This window comes from Aquila chrysaetos, chromosome 13 (assembly GCF_900496995.4).
Source record: "Aquila chrysaetos chrysaetos chromosome 13, bAquChr1.4, whole genome shotgun sequence".
Classification (NCBI taxonomy): Eukaryota; Metazoa; Chordata; class Aves; order Accipitriformes; family Accipitridae; genus Aquila; species Aquila chrysaetos.
In genome coordinates, this window is record NC_044016.1 from 35,102,808 (window position 1) to 35,117,561 (window position 14,754).

The 14,754-nt window shown below is 41.8% G+C and overlaps 2 protein-coding genes across 31 annotated transcripts in view; both read right to left on the bottom strand.

Moving 5' to 3' along the window:
• The window catches only part of KIF25 (kinesin family member 25), a 41,793-nt gene extending 41,528 nt beyond the window's left edge, over positions 1 to 265 (bottom strand). For 5 of the 6 annotated variants that reach the window (XM_030034903.2, XM_030034905.2, XM_030034904.2 and 2 more), the window contains exon 1: positions 156 to 265. In XM_030034903.2, the coding sequence (XP_029890763.1) occupies positions 156 to 230 (75 nt within the window). In that variant the 5' untranslated portion in view covers positions 231 to 265. The remainder of the gene's footprint in view (positions 1 to 155) is intronic. The other variant, XM_030034906.2, reaches the window with a different exon arrangement.
• A 4,936-nt stretch (positions 266 to 5,201) lies between these two features.
• AFDN (afadin, adherens junction formation factor) overlaps positions 5,202 to 14,754 on the bottom strand; it is a 131,893-nt gene continuing 122,340 nt past the window's right edge. For 10 of the 25 annotated variants that reach the window (XM_030034681.2, XM_030034673.2, XM_030034680.2 and 7 more), the window contains 3 exons: positions 12,775 to 13,291; positions 8,538 to 8,622; positions 5,202 to 7,392 (listed from right to left, as the gene is read on the bottom strand). In XM_030034681.2, coding sequence (XP_029890541.1) covers positions 7,248 to 7,392; positions 8,538 to 8,622; positions 12,775 to 13,291 — 747 coding nt within the window. In that variant the 3' untranslated portion in view covers positions 5,202 to 7,247. The other 15 variants (XM_030034687.2, XM_030034685.2, XM_041128335.1 and 12 more) reach the window with 5 other exon arrangements.

The following is a 14,754-nucleotide window of genomic DNA, read 5'->3' on the forward strand; positions in this document are numbered from 1 at the left end:
GGGGCGGGCCGGGCCGGGCTGTACTACCGCCCTCAGCGGGCTGAGGCGCTGAGCCCTGCCCCGCAGCCCCCTCCCTCCCTCCCTCCCCGCCGAGGCCGGGGCGGACCAGCTCTCCCCCCACCCCACCGCCCCCCGCCCGCCGGCGCCGGGCTCACTCGCAACCGCCGCTCCAGCTGCCCGAGGCGCTGCGCCCACACGGAGCCCGGGTCGAGCCCGCTCCGCGCCCGCATCCTCCCCGCCGGCTGCCACAGACGGCACCCGCCCCCGCGCTCCGCGCCCGTCGCGCTGGCCAATGAGAAGCGCAGCTGGGGTGGCTACCCGGCTGCCATGGTGACGGGAACCCGCCCTCTTCCCACCCCAGCGCTTCGATTGGCTGGGCGAGCGCCTCGCGCCCTGCCCGCGCGCCAAGCGCCGGCCGTTAGCGGGGCCACGGGAGCGCCCGCCAGCCGCCCCTCCGCCGCGAGGCCGGCCGCAACGGGAGCGGCCGTGAGTGGCAGGGTGGCCCACCAATCGCCTCGCAGCGAGGGCACGGGGGGGGACGACGGGGCGGTGCCCCTCGGGCCCGTGAGGGAGAGCGTTTGCCCCCTCCATTTCACGGAGGGGTGAGCGACCCTACGAGGAGTAGGGGCGGGAGGCGGCCCTCCGTCTGCAGCGTCACTTGGGATAAGTCACCTCAGAGGCCGAGGATGAGGGTGGAGAGCGCAGGGGCAGAAGGCAACCCCAGGGCTCCCAAGGCCGGTGTAAGGCGAGTGGAAGATTTCACCTCAGAGCCCCAGTTCCTGGGGACAGGGGCGCAGGCCCCGCATTCAGCCGCCACAACAGAGGGCAAGCTCCTATACTGGCCACAGGATTTCTCCCGAGCAGCTGGTCTAAGGCAAAAAGGGCCACAAAGAAGATTAAGGGATAGGAACATATGTTACACAGAGCATGCCGGGGCTTGTTCAGCCTAGAGGAAAGAAGGCTGAGGGATATCTGATGCGTATGGATAAATACCTGATGGGAGAGTATGAAAACAACAGAGCCAGACCCTCCTCTGTGGCACCCAGCAACAGGGCAAAAGGCATTAGGCACAAATCAAGACATGTGAACCTCCATCTGAACTTAAAGTACATTTTTGGGTTTTTTTGCAGTGTGAGCGTTGTCAAGACGCTGGCATGGATTGCCCAGAGAGGTTGTGGAGCCTCCGTCCTTGGAGATACTCAAAACCCAACCAGACAGGCCATGGCAACCTGCTGTAGCTGACCCTGCTTTGACCCTGGACTAGATGATACCCAGAGGTCCCTTCCAACTGCAACTATTTAGTAACTGTGAAAAAAGCCAGGGTCTAGGGCTTGTCTTAGGAGATGGACAAAGCCTGCAGGTCCAGCTGGTATTGGAGGCCGAAGACGCTGCCCAAGACAGGAGCTATGCATTCAGGCTATGGCTGGGGGTCTCACACTAAGGCTTCTGAGGCCAGTATGTGACATACCTTAGTAATATTTAGTGCTCTATTGTATTGCACTGAAAAAACAACATTATCTTGAAAGCAGCCGTAATACTATTTGGCTATTAAATGTGAAAGCATGCCAGATACAAACATGTCAGCTTCTTATAAGTGGGAAATAACACTATTTTTGCACTAGAGGAATCCAGTTCCACACAACAGCAGTCTCGAGTCACTGTCTGCTGAGCATGGTGAACGTGCTCTCAGGCAGTAGAAAATCCAAAGGCATACAGCAGTGAATCTCTCTGTGTTTGGCGCAAGAGGGATAGAAATCCTTTACAGAGGAACCCAGATGCTGCCCATCTATCACAGACCAAACCAAACATCCCTGTGCAGCTCTATCAACTGTCTTCAGTGATATACTGCTACTTCATCCCATAAACTGTAGCCTCAGTTTTAAAAAAACAACAAACTGCCTGGAACCTCCTTAGCAGTTCATCCTTGCAACTAGTTCTGCATTGGTGGAAAAATGAAAACTGACAAATGGATTTAGGCTAAAAAAAAAAAAAAAAAAAAAAAAAAAAAAAAAGAGTTCCAAAGTACTGCAATACTGAGGATGGTACGAGATGTTGGCACTAAGTAAGGCAGACAGGATTTTCAGCGGTTTTGGGGAGAGTATTTAGTAGCTTGGGGGGTGTGACTCACAATTCTTGACACAGAGCTGTGGTTTTTATATGCAATGCTTATCCTGCAGCAGCAATCAAATCAGAACAATGTTGCTTTCCAGCGTAACTCGGCCTCATCTCAGAAGGATCATCTCTTAAGTGTAATGCTTGATCTCTCCCCTACTGTGGGTTTCACCCACTGAGATTAAGAATCCAGTTTCTGTAGGCCGTAACAGAGGAGACTTAGTTTACTATCACTCTGACTTTGAACTAGTAACCCAAAACTGAGCATCCCTGGACTACTCTTTAGTCATTTCTCTATGCACACCTGAAAGTCAGACAGTACTGAAAACTCAGTCCCATCTGTATTAAAAAAAAAAAAAAAAAAAAAAAAATCACAATATGATCTGTGACTCACCATAACAGCAGCAATTCTCTTTTGGGATCTTCTGTCTATTTCTAAAGCTCAGGAGAAGTTGCTTGATGGGCAGGGAACAAAACTGTCAGTGAGATCTAGGCAACAAACAAATATAAAATCCAGCGATCTTATGGAAAGGCTGCAAGGCTGTATTCCAGCACATCTTTCTACACTGATTCTCTGCTTTGAACAATCTTGGTTTTTTTCCCCCAAACTTGCAACTCCCAGCTTCAGCATTCTGGTATGAGTCACCCGTTATGGCATCCCCAAAGGCAGTAACAAGAAACAAAATGGGTAGAAAAGCACTTGTGAAAGATACCAAGAGAGAAGGTTGCTATCCCTCTTGTGCCAAACACGGAGGGCTTCACAGTGGTACACCTGCGGATCTTCTACTGCCCGTATGAGATTGCTTTCACCACACTTGGCAGACAGTGACTTGAGGCTGCTGTACTGCACACAGCCTCTTATCTGAACCACCTAAAACATTATTCAGTGAAGCTGTAAGTATTTCATTCCACATTTTTAGCAAGACATTTGCTACAGTAACTGTGGGTCAGTTCTGAACATCCACATGTTCCTAAGAATAAACTGAGATCTCCGAGCAGGTCTATTGCACCTTGGACTCCTTAAGGAGTTTCCCTGCCATTACAGCTGGGAAACAAGTCGACCGACTCCCAACTGTTAATCCATGAGCCTTTGCCTTCTGGGCTGCACAGCCACTAACTGACCATTTGAGACAGCAGGTCATTCCACAAAACAGGACGAACAGTCAGACGTCTTACCATTCTTATTATTAAATACACGAGTTACTAAGTGTGTTTTAAGAATATTCTTGGTGAAGCTCATTTTTTATCATGGCTATTTCTCATGTTATCTAATTGAATTAGGAGGTAAAGAACAGTCTTGTTTATTCTGCTGCTTGTGCACTCATTGCTTGACCTACAAACAGCAATCTGTACAATCTAGTATATCGTTCATTATTTCAGTAAACAGGATGTATGCTATGGACTTTGTCCATTTCTTCATTTCCCTGCCTTCTCCGCAATTACCAGCAAGACCGTAGTACAAACAGTACATAAAAGCAGTTGGAAAGCAGTGTATGTGGGTGATCGGTGCCAAAGGGAGAATTTGACAGAGGTTTAACAACACTAAAAGAATTTTTGCTGGGAGCAGCAGACCTGGCTGCATATGCAAACGTAATTTCACACATTTATCACCATAAGGGTCACCATCAATTAAAATATCAAGGGCTATGCTATGAAGGATGACAACTTGTGTCCCTAAAGCAAAGCAGATGCTGGCTGCACTTTCAACTGCATCATCCTGCTCTGCTCACTTAGCAAACCTGACTTGAACTGTGCAAGGCATAGCTCAAAATTTGTTTTCCCACTGAAAATGTGTTACCACTGCTGTGTAACACACAGCTCCTCCCGCACAACCCCTGGACTACTTCAGCCTGGAAAATGAATGTTTCTGTGACAGTTCACAGCTGCAAAAACTATAGTCTCATCAAGTAAGTCACTTTTTGCTTGTACCAGTTCTTTGCTCTTCCTCTGATGGAGGGACTACCATACAGAAGGACAATGGATTGTTTCCTTTTTCTTCTAGACTACACGTTCTATATTCAAAATTAAAAGTTCTTTTAGGCTGCTCTCACAGTCAAAAACTACAGACTCAAAACATGGATAAAAGATTCCCCTCAGCCATGCCTCGAGGTCCTGGCAGTCATTTCCTTCCAACTTACTGAACAGCACTTCTGTCTTTCTGTGGTTCCTTTAGCTTCTTCCTGGCCTTTATACACACATCTCTCATACAAAAATCCAGAACGTCCTCATTAGTGATTTTGAAAATTCTGAAGTCTAGACCCCACAACTCAAAAGATTAAGGTACTCATCTGGAAAGAGACATAGGTGGCTCTCAATCCTGGCTCCAGTGGACGTTCAGCTACAGCAGAAGGCATCTACAGCACTTCAGTGGGGCCTGGTTCCCTTCCCCACTCTCCCCAAGCAGAGCTTGAACTGCTGCCTCCCATCAAGAGTCAAGTCTAACCTTATCAATCCAACAATAAAAGAGGAGCACCACCTTTTCTAAGGCCTTTAGCTCAACTTTCATTCAAAACTACACACTGAATTTGAGTCCACCCCTCCAAACTTCCAGGTCAGTCAAACTGATTTTTTTTTCAGAGAATTGACAAAAAGTTATCCTGTCCTTGTGTTCAAAATAAAGAGATCAAATGACTTTAACCACAGCAATCACAATGGAGACACTGGTTGTAAAACTATTTACTTTTCCAAAAGAAGCTGCACTGCAGGTTTCTCTTCGCTGTTAGAAATACAGCTTGCACTTGAGGAGGATACACACACAATACGACAAGACTAGCCCAGGTAACTGGCTCCACCAAAATTGACTATTTTGTAAGTTGCTGGTTAAATCACCTCCTCTTTCAAGTCACTGCTACAGATATGAACAATATTAGGTCAAGAAATGCTCCTCTCTGATCAATGAGAATCAGCCTCCTTTGTTGATTCTCCATGTAAAATTAATCTGAGGTTTTCATCTATTCATTATGCGATCCTCTGACTTTGCTTGTAAGCATATTTTAAAAGGACAGGTAAGGCAAAACAAACGAAGAGCCCCTTTGGTTTATGAATGCAGAATTAAATAACAAACAGTACAAAAAACATTTAATGCAAAGTTAAATACAATACAAACTTTATTAAAAATAGGTTGCAAGTGAAATACAGTAGAAATGGGAAACTACAGCAGTTTTGATGTTTTTCATAATAATGCACAGACAAATATGAAAAGCACTTTTACACATATTCACACTTGACCCGAATGCCCAATAGCGGCCAAATCCACTCCACTGAAGGTTATAGGTATTTTTTTTTTTTGCTAAGCCTTTTTCAGATTCTAGCAGCAACAGTAATTCAGCCACAGCATAAGTTTTTTTTCCTTAAGAAAAATTTGTCACTGTAAGGCTGCTAGTGTTCTCAAGATAAATTGGGAGAGGCTTGCTTTTCCTGATTAACAGACATAGCAAGCATGCAGATCCTTCATTAACACTTTGAACCAGTTTAATCTTCTACTTCATATTTAACAGGTGAAACGGTAAAAGCACACTTTCAAATAAGAAACCTGAAATACGTAAAAAATATTTACACTCCAATTTTCATTAACTTGCATTTATTTATCATACAACTCTTATTAAAAGTGATTTCTTTCCTAAGGCAGTGAAAGTCTACCCCTTTGTATTTGGAAGTGTGCACAATTCCCTAAATATATATTTATAAGAGAACAATATGATACAGGAAAAAAAAAATCATCTAAAGCCAATAAAGGGCTTTGTCAAATAGAAAATTTGTTTGGAATCACAATATATATTGTCTTAACATCACACAATGAGAAAAATTCTGATGAGGTCCTTATTCCCAACATCATCAGCCACATACGCATAGCTGAAGAAATAGCGGGAGGAAAAAGATTAACAATTTAAAATTAAATAAGGCTATTACAGTGTGAAAAAATAGCTTGAACTGCCAGAAAGATTTTCAGTACAACAGTTAACAGGATGTCGGTAAAGCCAGCTAGACTAAAGGAGAGCTCGCTAGCACTGCTTCCTCAGTGTGAGCAGAGGCGGTTCGCTGCCATCACACCATCTCTGTTAACGACCGCACTAACATTCACACTCCCAGCAGCAGTATCGTATTCGATGGTTCACACTTCAGTCTTTCTCTCTAATGTGCCAGTTCACTTCTCCACAGAAAAAAAGGAAAAATATTGCTGAACTGATAATAGCAGACTTATCGATACTGTTCCACACCTAATTGCCTAATAAATTCTCATCTACCTTTCTCAGAAAACATATGCATCTCTTCCGCCCACCTTGGAACTGGAATCATTACTCCTCGCCTTTGACACATTACGAACATTTTGGTCCTAGCTGATGAAGGGCCACTAGTGTAGCCTACTATCTATTGCTTATGTAATTTTTTAAATGAAACAATTACCCAAAGGTTTTATCTTCACATTTTTGAAAGTCTGAAGCACATATAGTGGGGATGCATCAACATACAGACTTTTCCATAACTACAGATAAATTCTCAGGCAACCATTTTAGACCCAACAAATACGTAGGACTAGAAATGTTTTTATTCCAAGGTTCTACCTACAGAATGTGTGTTACTCCAGTAATAAGCAATGGTAAGATCTGTATTGATATGCTGAGCATTCTATGAACACCCTACAGTATGTCAAACTTGCTATAGTCTTATTTAAGGTGGCCCAGATATTGGCTTCTTATCAAACAACCTAAAATACTAATTTCTAGTGCACAGTTTAGTTTAGGCAGTTCAAGCTATTCTCACTCTCTCTGCTCAGCAGCTAAAACAAAAGTGTGTCTGTAAAACACCAGGAAACAGAACTTATCTTTGACAAGTGCTACTTGGTCTGGTGCACAAGAACTTAACCCCCAAAACAGAAAGGAAAAAAGTTACCTTCACGTGATTCATATCTTTAAAATTTTACAGTGCTTTCATTGTATAAACCACAAGCTCCTGGCAAAGTAATCAGTTTTCTTGCTATTGCAACATCTCTAAATCTTAATTAACAGTCTTAGATATAGAGGAATCAAAGTCACTCCTTTCAGAAAACATTCATTTTCTGTTCATTAGTAGTGTGCCCCCCATCTCAATCCCTCAATTTAGAGATCTTCAGTTACATCTGATAAGGTGCTTTAATCTTACTTTGTGTTCAACTCGTTTTCCAGTTCCATTAATTTCCTAGAAGCTTTCACTTTATTGGATACATCCTGACCCTGTGAAAAAAGTCGTTGGCGTTCCCTGAACGTCAAGTTTTCTGGTGCTCCAGGTAAATCTGTATCTTGACTGGAAAGGGAAAAAAAAAAGTCTTTGTTATAATTCTTAGCTACAATATCCTTAAATATAGTAATTCTTAGCGACATGTATCAACTGACAGCTTTTTTGAATACACCAAAAGATTCTCCATTTAGTGTTCTGCAAGGTTTTGATCCCCATGCATACCTTTAATTCTGACATTGTGCTATCACTTAGGCAAATTAATGGCTCATGACCATCTCTGGCACATAAACATGAATGAAACTGCTTGCCAACTTTCAAAGCGAAGCGCAGGTGTAAACTAAGGCTCTGTCTATCTTAGCACAGCATTGCTGTTATGGCTAAAGTAGCAAGCCTCTCTGTGGTGGCACGTGTCTAGGAAAAAAAAACTGGAATACAAAGCTTTTATGTCCTGGTAAACAAAGCTACTAGTACTGAGGTGTGCTCTAGCAGCTGCAGCACCTCTGTATTTCATCTACTGGCAAAGCTTCTGAGTGCAATTGTTGCCTAAGCTCTTGCACTTATCTCTTACTGTTGTAGAAAACCAACTTTTGTATTATGTGTTTCTGACCACCGCAGTGAAGATCTCAAATCATTCTTAGTTGCAGCTGTAACAATACTTTACATATGTGATTAACCCTCATACAATAAGGCTTTAGTATATATTTCAATTTCTTGATAAGAAGAGGTTTCCCTTTTAGCTCCAAGAGGTCTCTGCTCTGCACACTCCACTGAAACATTAACTACATTTTAAAATGCAGCAGCTGGGCTAACAGCTTCTACAGCATCCTAGCCAAGCCCAGTCACATCTTCAGTATGCTACACAGCAAAGCTTGCCACTCACACAGAAGACATAGCCCGTATTACTAATGCTTATTACAAATTTGGTAAGAATCCCACCTGGGAGCTACTGTTCAGACTTATAAATACACCTAAACCAGTTGAAGTTGTTCATTTACAATTATCATTCAGTTTACTCAGTTGTAGCACTGAAATTTGCTGCTGTGAAGTAGTACTTCAGACCACCTAAAGACTTGTGGAGAACTAAGCTGTATTTTATAGTAACCCAAGGTACTCCAGAGCTCTTGAATAGCCCACAGAGACAGAACAACGGTACATATTGCAGAAGTTAGCCAAGTCAGGTGTATAAAAGTTAATGGACTCCTGCCTGTCACCTTTTAGATCTTTTGTCTCTTGGATCCCGATAAACTTCATGGGCCCCAACAGCTGCTCCTGTAGATCCAGTGTATGAATTTATTCCTTATGCAAAAGAAAAAGTAAGTTGAAGGATTGCAGTTACAACACAGAAGTTTTATATTGTATTTCTTCAAAAAGGTGCAGTGCTTCTTTCAAGAAATAATCTCAAACTAGAGTCAGAAATAAATTTAGAGGGTCATTTGACCTCCGGAATATTTAAAATCAGTAGTACTAAATTCCACCCCCCCTCAAAACAGCTATAATTTTTTTATTCCTAATTTTGAGTCAGAACACATTTTGTTTAGATTATCCAGCACGAATCAAATCATGATCTTTATCTTGTCACGGCTTACTGTAAGACAAACATTACAAGTTGTGCAAGGCGATTGACGAAAGAGCAACACACTTCATTACCCTGTAACAAGCTCCACAGGAAGCAAGTTAGCTGCAGCTGCTCCCTTTATGAGGCTAGAAGTAAGCTAAGATTAGTATATACCATCTTTGCAATTGAGCAGAGTCAGAATTTTTGTCTCTGTTTAGTCTGATTAAGTAAACTGTATCATTCAGAAAATCCCCCCTTGCCCCCCGCCCTTAAATTTAAATTTCAAGCAAGTTATCTTGCAGCACTGCACCTTTAGTTTAAGTTGATACAACACACAGATTTTACACATTGTATTAATTCTTTCTAAAGGCCACAAGACAAAACCTTTTCTTTCCAATCAATAAGTTGAATAATTTCATTTATATTTAAGACCATACTCTCTTAATAACCATCCGGAAAAAGTAATAATAAGTATCAGCACAATACTCAGATTTGTCTTCAGACAGTTCTGGTCTCAATATTGTACGCGTTATGTCTTGTGAACCTTCTTTGGTACAAAAGGAAATGTTTGCTTCTTCCACTGGTATATGTAACTTCTCATAAATAGTCAATAAGAGACCTATGAGGCTGGAACACAGAAACTAATTTAGCTAGCATGTTGTAGGCTACATTTTTTCCACCAAAATTTTGTAGCAGGCCAAATCATACTAGGTATGCCAGACATATGGAAGTTTTTCTCCTTTCAGACATGAGTCTTCCATACACGTAAGTACTGCCTTCCCTACTTCGACAAGTCTGGATCCACGTGCTGTGGTTCACACTTCCACCTAGCTTTAGGACAGTAGTTTTGATTTGGGTGTTGGCTTTTTTCTTGGTTAGTTGACAGACCCGATGGTCTTAAAGAGACCCAGTGGAAGAAGGTACGAGAGCAAAATTTGCAGAAGCGTGGTTTACTAGAGTTAACATTCAGAACAGAAACGAGCTGTAAAGGACAGTAATGCAACAGAGTCAGCGAGATGGGAGATGGTAAACTGCACAGTGAATTCTGCATTTTGTGCAAACGGCTTTGTACGTTACGCAGGCAGTCTTCATAGAAGCTTGAGCAATCAGGTGAAGTTAACCTGTTCTCATGGCTATTTTAAAAATTATGAAATAAGAGTATTCAGAATTAGTTGTATGGTTTATGAATTAGGTTATTAAAGGCGAAGCATCATACTACAATATTCTTTAATTGTTACCAAAACCCTAACCAAATCTTTGTAGAAGTCCTTCTCATTGTTTTCCAGGGAAAAACAAACGCACACACACAAAAAATATCACTGAACGTTTCGCTTTCCTGAGATTCATTTTTCCGTTAAAATTAACAGAAGGCAGGAGTGGGAAGTGCAATTACATAGGAAATGGCATTCTGGGTTGTGGATGATGGGAGGCAGGAAGAGTGGTGGTGCCAGCTAGTGACCGATGGTTCTACAGTTACTTAGTTCATCACATGTACAGCCTTCCAAGTGCCAAATACGGAAGGGAAGCCAGGGCCTTTGGAAGCCTACATGTTGTGACAGAAGGCACATTTTATACTCTGTCATAGTCAGTTTCAAGTAAGAATTTCTAGAAAAAGAAAGTCCTTTGAAAGAACAAGAATTCAGTACATACAGTACAAAAGTTTCATGTCAGAAGCCTGCCATTTCAGAATATTCCTAAGAGCAAGCTGACAACATAGATAGTCGTAGTGTTTAAAGAGAATCTTTTCCATGTTTCCTGCCTTTCTAGAATCTTATTTTAACTCATTAATTCTGTGTGATATAAGGTGCTCAAAAGCTAGAGTCCTTCTGATACAAAACTGTGATTCGCGTTCACTGGTTGTGGGTTTATCAGTGGGCTCACATGCATGGTAGTAGGCACAATGGAATTATTTGCCCTGTAATGGTAGCATATAGCAGGTAGGCTACAGTGTGTCTACTTACACTCCAGTCCAATGACGACACACTGAAAAGCTAAAACCTTCCCTCACCTTCATTTAGGATTTGGAACCTATGACAGAGCCAGACAGGAGTGATAGATGGGCTTGCAGGATCCATAGGGACTACTACATCACGAGATCTGAGAGGCAACACCAGGGTAAATAAACAGGTTTGGGGTTTTTTTTCCCCCCTTTAAATGACTATCAGTGTGGATACTTTTTATGCAGCTTGGGTGCTGTACTGACCCCAAACAGCAAAACTGCTAAGCATCAACTCTGTATCACTTGGACAGTAATTACAACTGAGCCAAACTACTGTCCCTTCACCAATATTAAAACTACCCAATGCTGTGCAGAGCTTCTCTTTGGCACGGGAAGCAGGCCAACTGCAGCAGAGGCTAATTTGCCCTGCAAAGGAAAGGATGCCTTGCTGGAAAACAATGACTTGAGCCTTAATTGAAAAGGATGCAGTCAGGAAGCTCTGAGTATCATGTACCTGTATGGCCTCCTACATACCCTAAATCAGATTAATACACTACTACAGCTGGATTAGAAGTGCTTCTGATAGCTGGAGCCTCTTCTGAGGCTCGTATGCTCCCTATGACCAGGGGACACCACACCTCTGATTAAAGCAAGCACATGATTTTCATAATTTGTTACGTGGCCAAAAAGGTGATCGGGGATATACCATATTGCAGGCTTCCACATTTGTCATTGAGACTGGAATCCAGTAAACAAGTTAGCCATCTGGCTAGAAACCAGCATAAACTCTTTCCCTTGCTACCCTTTGCATTTTAGAAGGATGATTTGATCAGCTGGAGTTGGTTGTCAGGCATTTGTTGACTTCCAGTACAAGTAAAAAGAACAAACTACGGGAATGTCATGGCCACCATTCCCTTCAGAAGAATATAGAAGAAGAAAACAAATGTAGGGGAAGTGCTGGCAGATGCTATTTAAAGACAAAATCTTCTATTAATAAACTGAAAATTTATTAGAGTGAGATCTACACAGACACATACTCAAAGAGTAAAGTATGTAAGATTCTTCCTATACGGCAGCAGCTTTAAAAAAATTCAGCATGGAACTTTGGACTGAATTAGCTTTGAATTCATGAGTATAGCTAAACTAGTACTCTGCAGATAAAATACAGTGCTGAAGTTACTAGCAGCTAGAGCTCTACTTGAAATGAAACTCCATTATGGTTGCCCTCTTGGAGTTATAAAAGAAACAAGATGAGCAGACAAAGAATTACAGGGGCGTAGAAGGGGAGGGAAGGAGTAAGGCAAAAGGCAGGAAGATGAAATTTAGATTTTTGTCTCTCTTTGCAAGAAAACTGCACTGTATGAACCAGAAGTAAAGGAATGGTGCCTAATCCATGAAACTAACTGCATGTCCTATATGTCTCTTGGTGCTTGTATATGTAAGAACTACGTCTACAAAGGTCATTTTTAAAGCCATTTGCACACACTATTAGAAGAGAGAACCCTGGTACCAATAACGAAAGCAGAAGATAAGCTCTGTCCATGAACCCATTAGAAAAAGTTTCCTGTGTTCAAGAAAGGTGCACTTCCAGCTGCCCTGAGAACCCAGGGGTCAGTCATACATAACAAATCACTGAAAGATACAGAGTGAAAGCCAAAACCAACAGTACTTTGAATTGGTTGAGTAACAGTTAAAATAATTTCCGATTCATCGTGTGAAAGATGGAATTTCTGCTTTTGAAGAGTTTGGGTAAGGAACAAGGAAATTTGAGAGATCAAAACAGTGAAAAATTGGAGGATTCATATTAATATCAGGATTTAAGTTAGATCACCATAGTGAAAACAGTGATAAGTGGGAAAAAAAGTAAATCACAAAGTCAGTGATTCAATCTACAGCACCAGAGTTGAAAACATGAGGATAGTTCTGTAGAGACGATTGATTTCATGGCGTCTACCTTTAGAGCTGCTGGCATGGATGAAACTGTGTTTGTTTGGTGGGGGCGGGGGCTGGCTTTTTTTGGCCGCAGTACTGTTGGCATTGACTGGAGATGACTGGAATGAGTTGGAAAGAAAGAGGCCATCTGAAACTGGGCGAGGCTGGCGGGAGGGCTGCTGTGGCTTAAGGGTGGCAGGAGGAAAGTCACCATAAGATTTTCTTGTGCTGGAGTACTTATCCTGACCTGCTAGATTGGAATCCTCCTCCTCCTCATCATCATCATTGTATGCAACAAACTTGGCAGTATAAATCGTGTCAGGGGAGAGGACCTGTGTTTTGAGGTAAGAGGTGTTTCGCTGAGGTGGGGGAGGAGGAGCGTTAGATGAAGGGGTTGGGGATGGGAGTTCATATTCCCGTGGAAGCGGAGGTCTGTACAGACCAGGCTCGTCAGGTTCCAGTAATCTTCGTTCTGCTTCATCGTGCTGCCTGCGCCTTTCAGCCTCTAAGCGACTGTAATACTCCTCTTCCTGTCGCCTCTGCAAGTCCAGAGGAAACAGAAACACAGTGGTCAGAAAGACAGACTTTTCAATCTAAGAGAGATTTTAAGTTTTCCATCACTGAGCTACAAACATCTTTCTTTGTCTCCTTTTCTGGCAATAAGCAGAGCCATCTGTATGGTCTCATACAAACAATACTTACTACTATGAAAAAAAAGGCAGTCGTCCTGTAACACAGCATTTTGCTGTTATTTCCAGGTTTACCACTGCCTGTGGTAACTAAGGCAACTACCTGTGTGAACTAAGGGCAAGTCCAGCATTTATTACTCAAAATGTAACTACAGTTAATAAGGGGTAGATTTACTACAGCTGTAGAGAATCTGTGGGAGAGGAAAAATAACCAGAATTAACTACCACCTTAAAAAAGGCACTTTGTAATTTTGCTGCATGATTATACAACGTAAATTAATCAACAGAGCCTTGGAATAGATGACTCCTAACAAAGCTTCTAGTGTAAATACCAGCAAAACTGCTTTCACGTACAAATCAAGAACTTTTCTACAACAGACATCAAATAACTGTTTTTTAAAAACATTTATAAAACACAAATTAAAAAAAACTATGCTAATGATATTTATATGAGGCTATTGACCATTTAAAAGGCCATGAAATATCTTCTATGTATTTTTCCAGTTTAAGACTTTCTTACTGTTTTAAAACTAAATAGCATTTAATTCTGTTCAGCTCTTGTCTAAACCACATTGTAAATTAAAACAAGGGTCTATTCAGTAGTTTGTTTGATAACGAATGAAAACGTGTATTTGGAAACCATATGTTACACAAACTCTTTTGTCTAAGCGTAGTATAACTTCTGCTGGGAATATATGACATTTTGAACAATGATAATTTCTGGTTTTAATCCACATGTTCAAAAAAAATCCACCTTATCTGCTCAACACCGTTGAGTCAGTTATCCTAAAAAAAATAATAAATCAATCTGATCTTGTTCATCTAGAGCAAAGACACGAAACTCATCTCCTTGTACTACTCTAAAACCATTGTAGCAGTCAGATGGTGCCGAGTTCTGAGTTGGTAGATGTCTGAGTGTCTCAGTCAAGATCTGTCAGTGAAAACCCTTTCAAGCCTGTGATCCAAACGTCATTTGGCTGCACCATCGTCAGAAATTAAGAAAGCCTTGGTTGGTTTTTTTGGTTGCTTTTTTTAACTTCCTACAGTATATTTTTAAATACCTTACTCAGTCCAGATACACCTTCCTCGCTTCTCACCTATCACCACCCCCAGCTTAGCTTTCCTCTACTTGTCAACCCATACTGCTTATGGAAAAAATCTAACAAAGCTTGGAAACAAGCTAACAAAACAAATTAACAAAGCAAATATATCTAAGGTGTTTTGTTTATTTTTTTAAATATATTTGCTCATTCTTCCAAGATGAAATTTCTCTCAACATTAAAAGCTAGCCCTCTGTCTTCATTCTGAAGCCA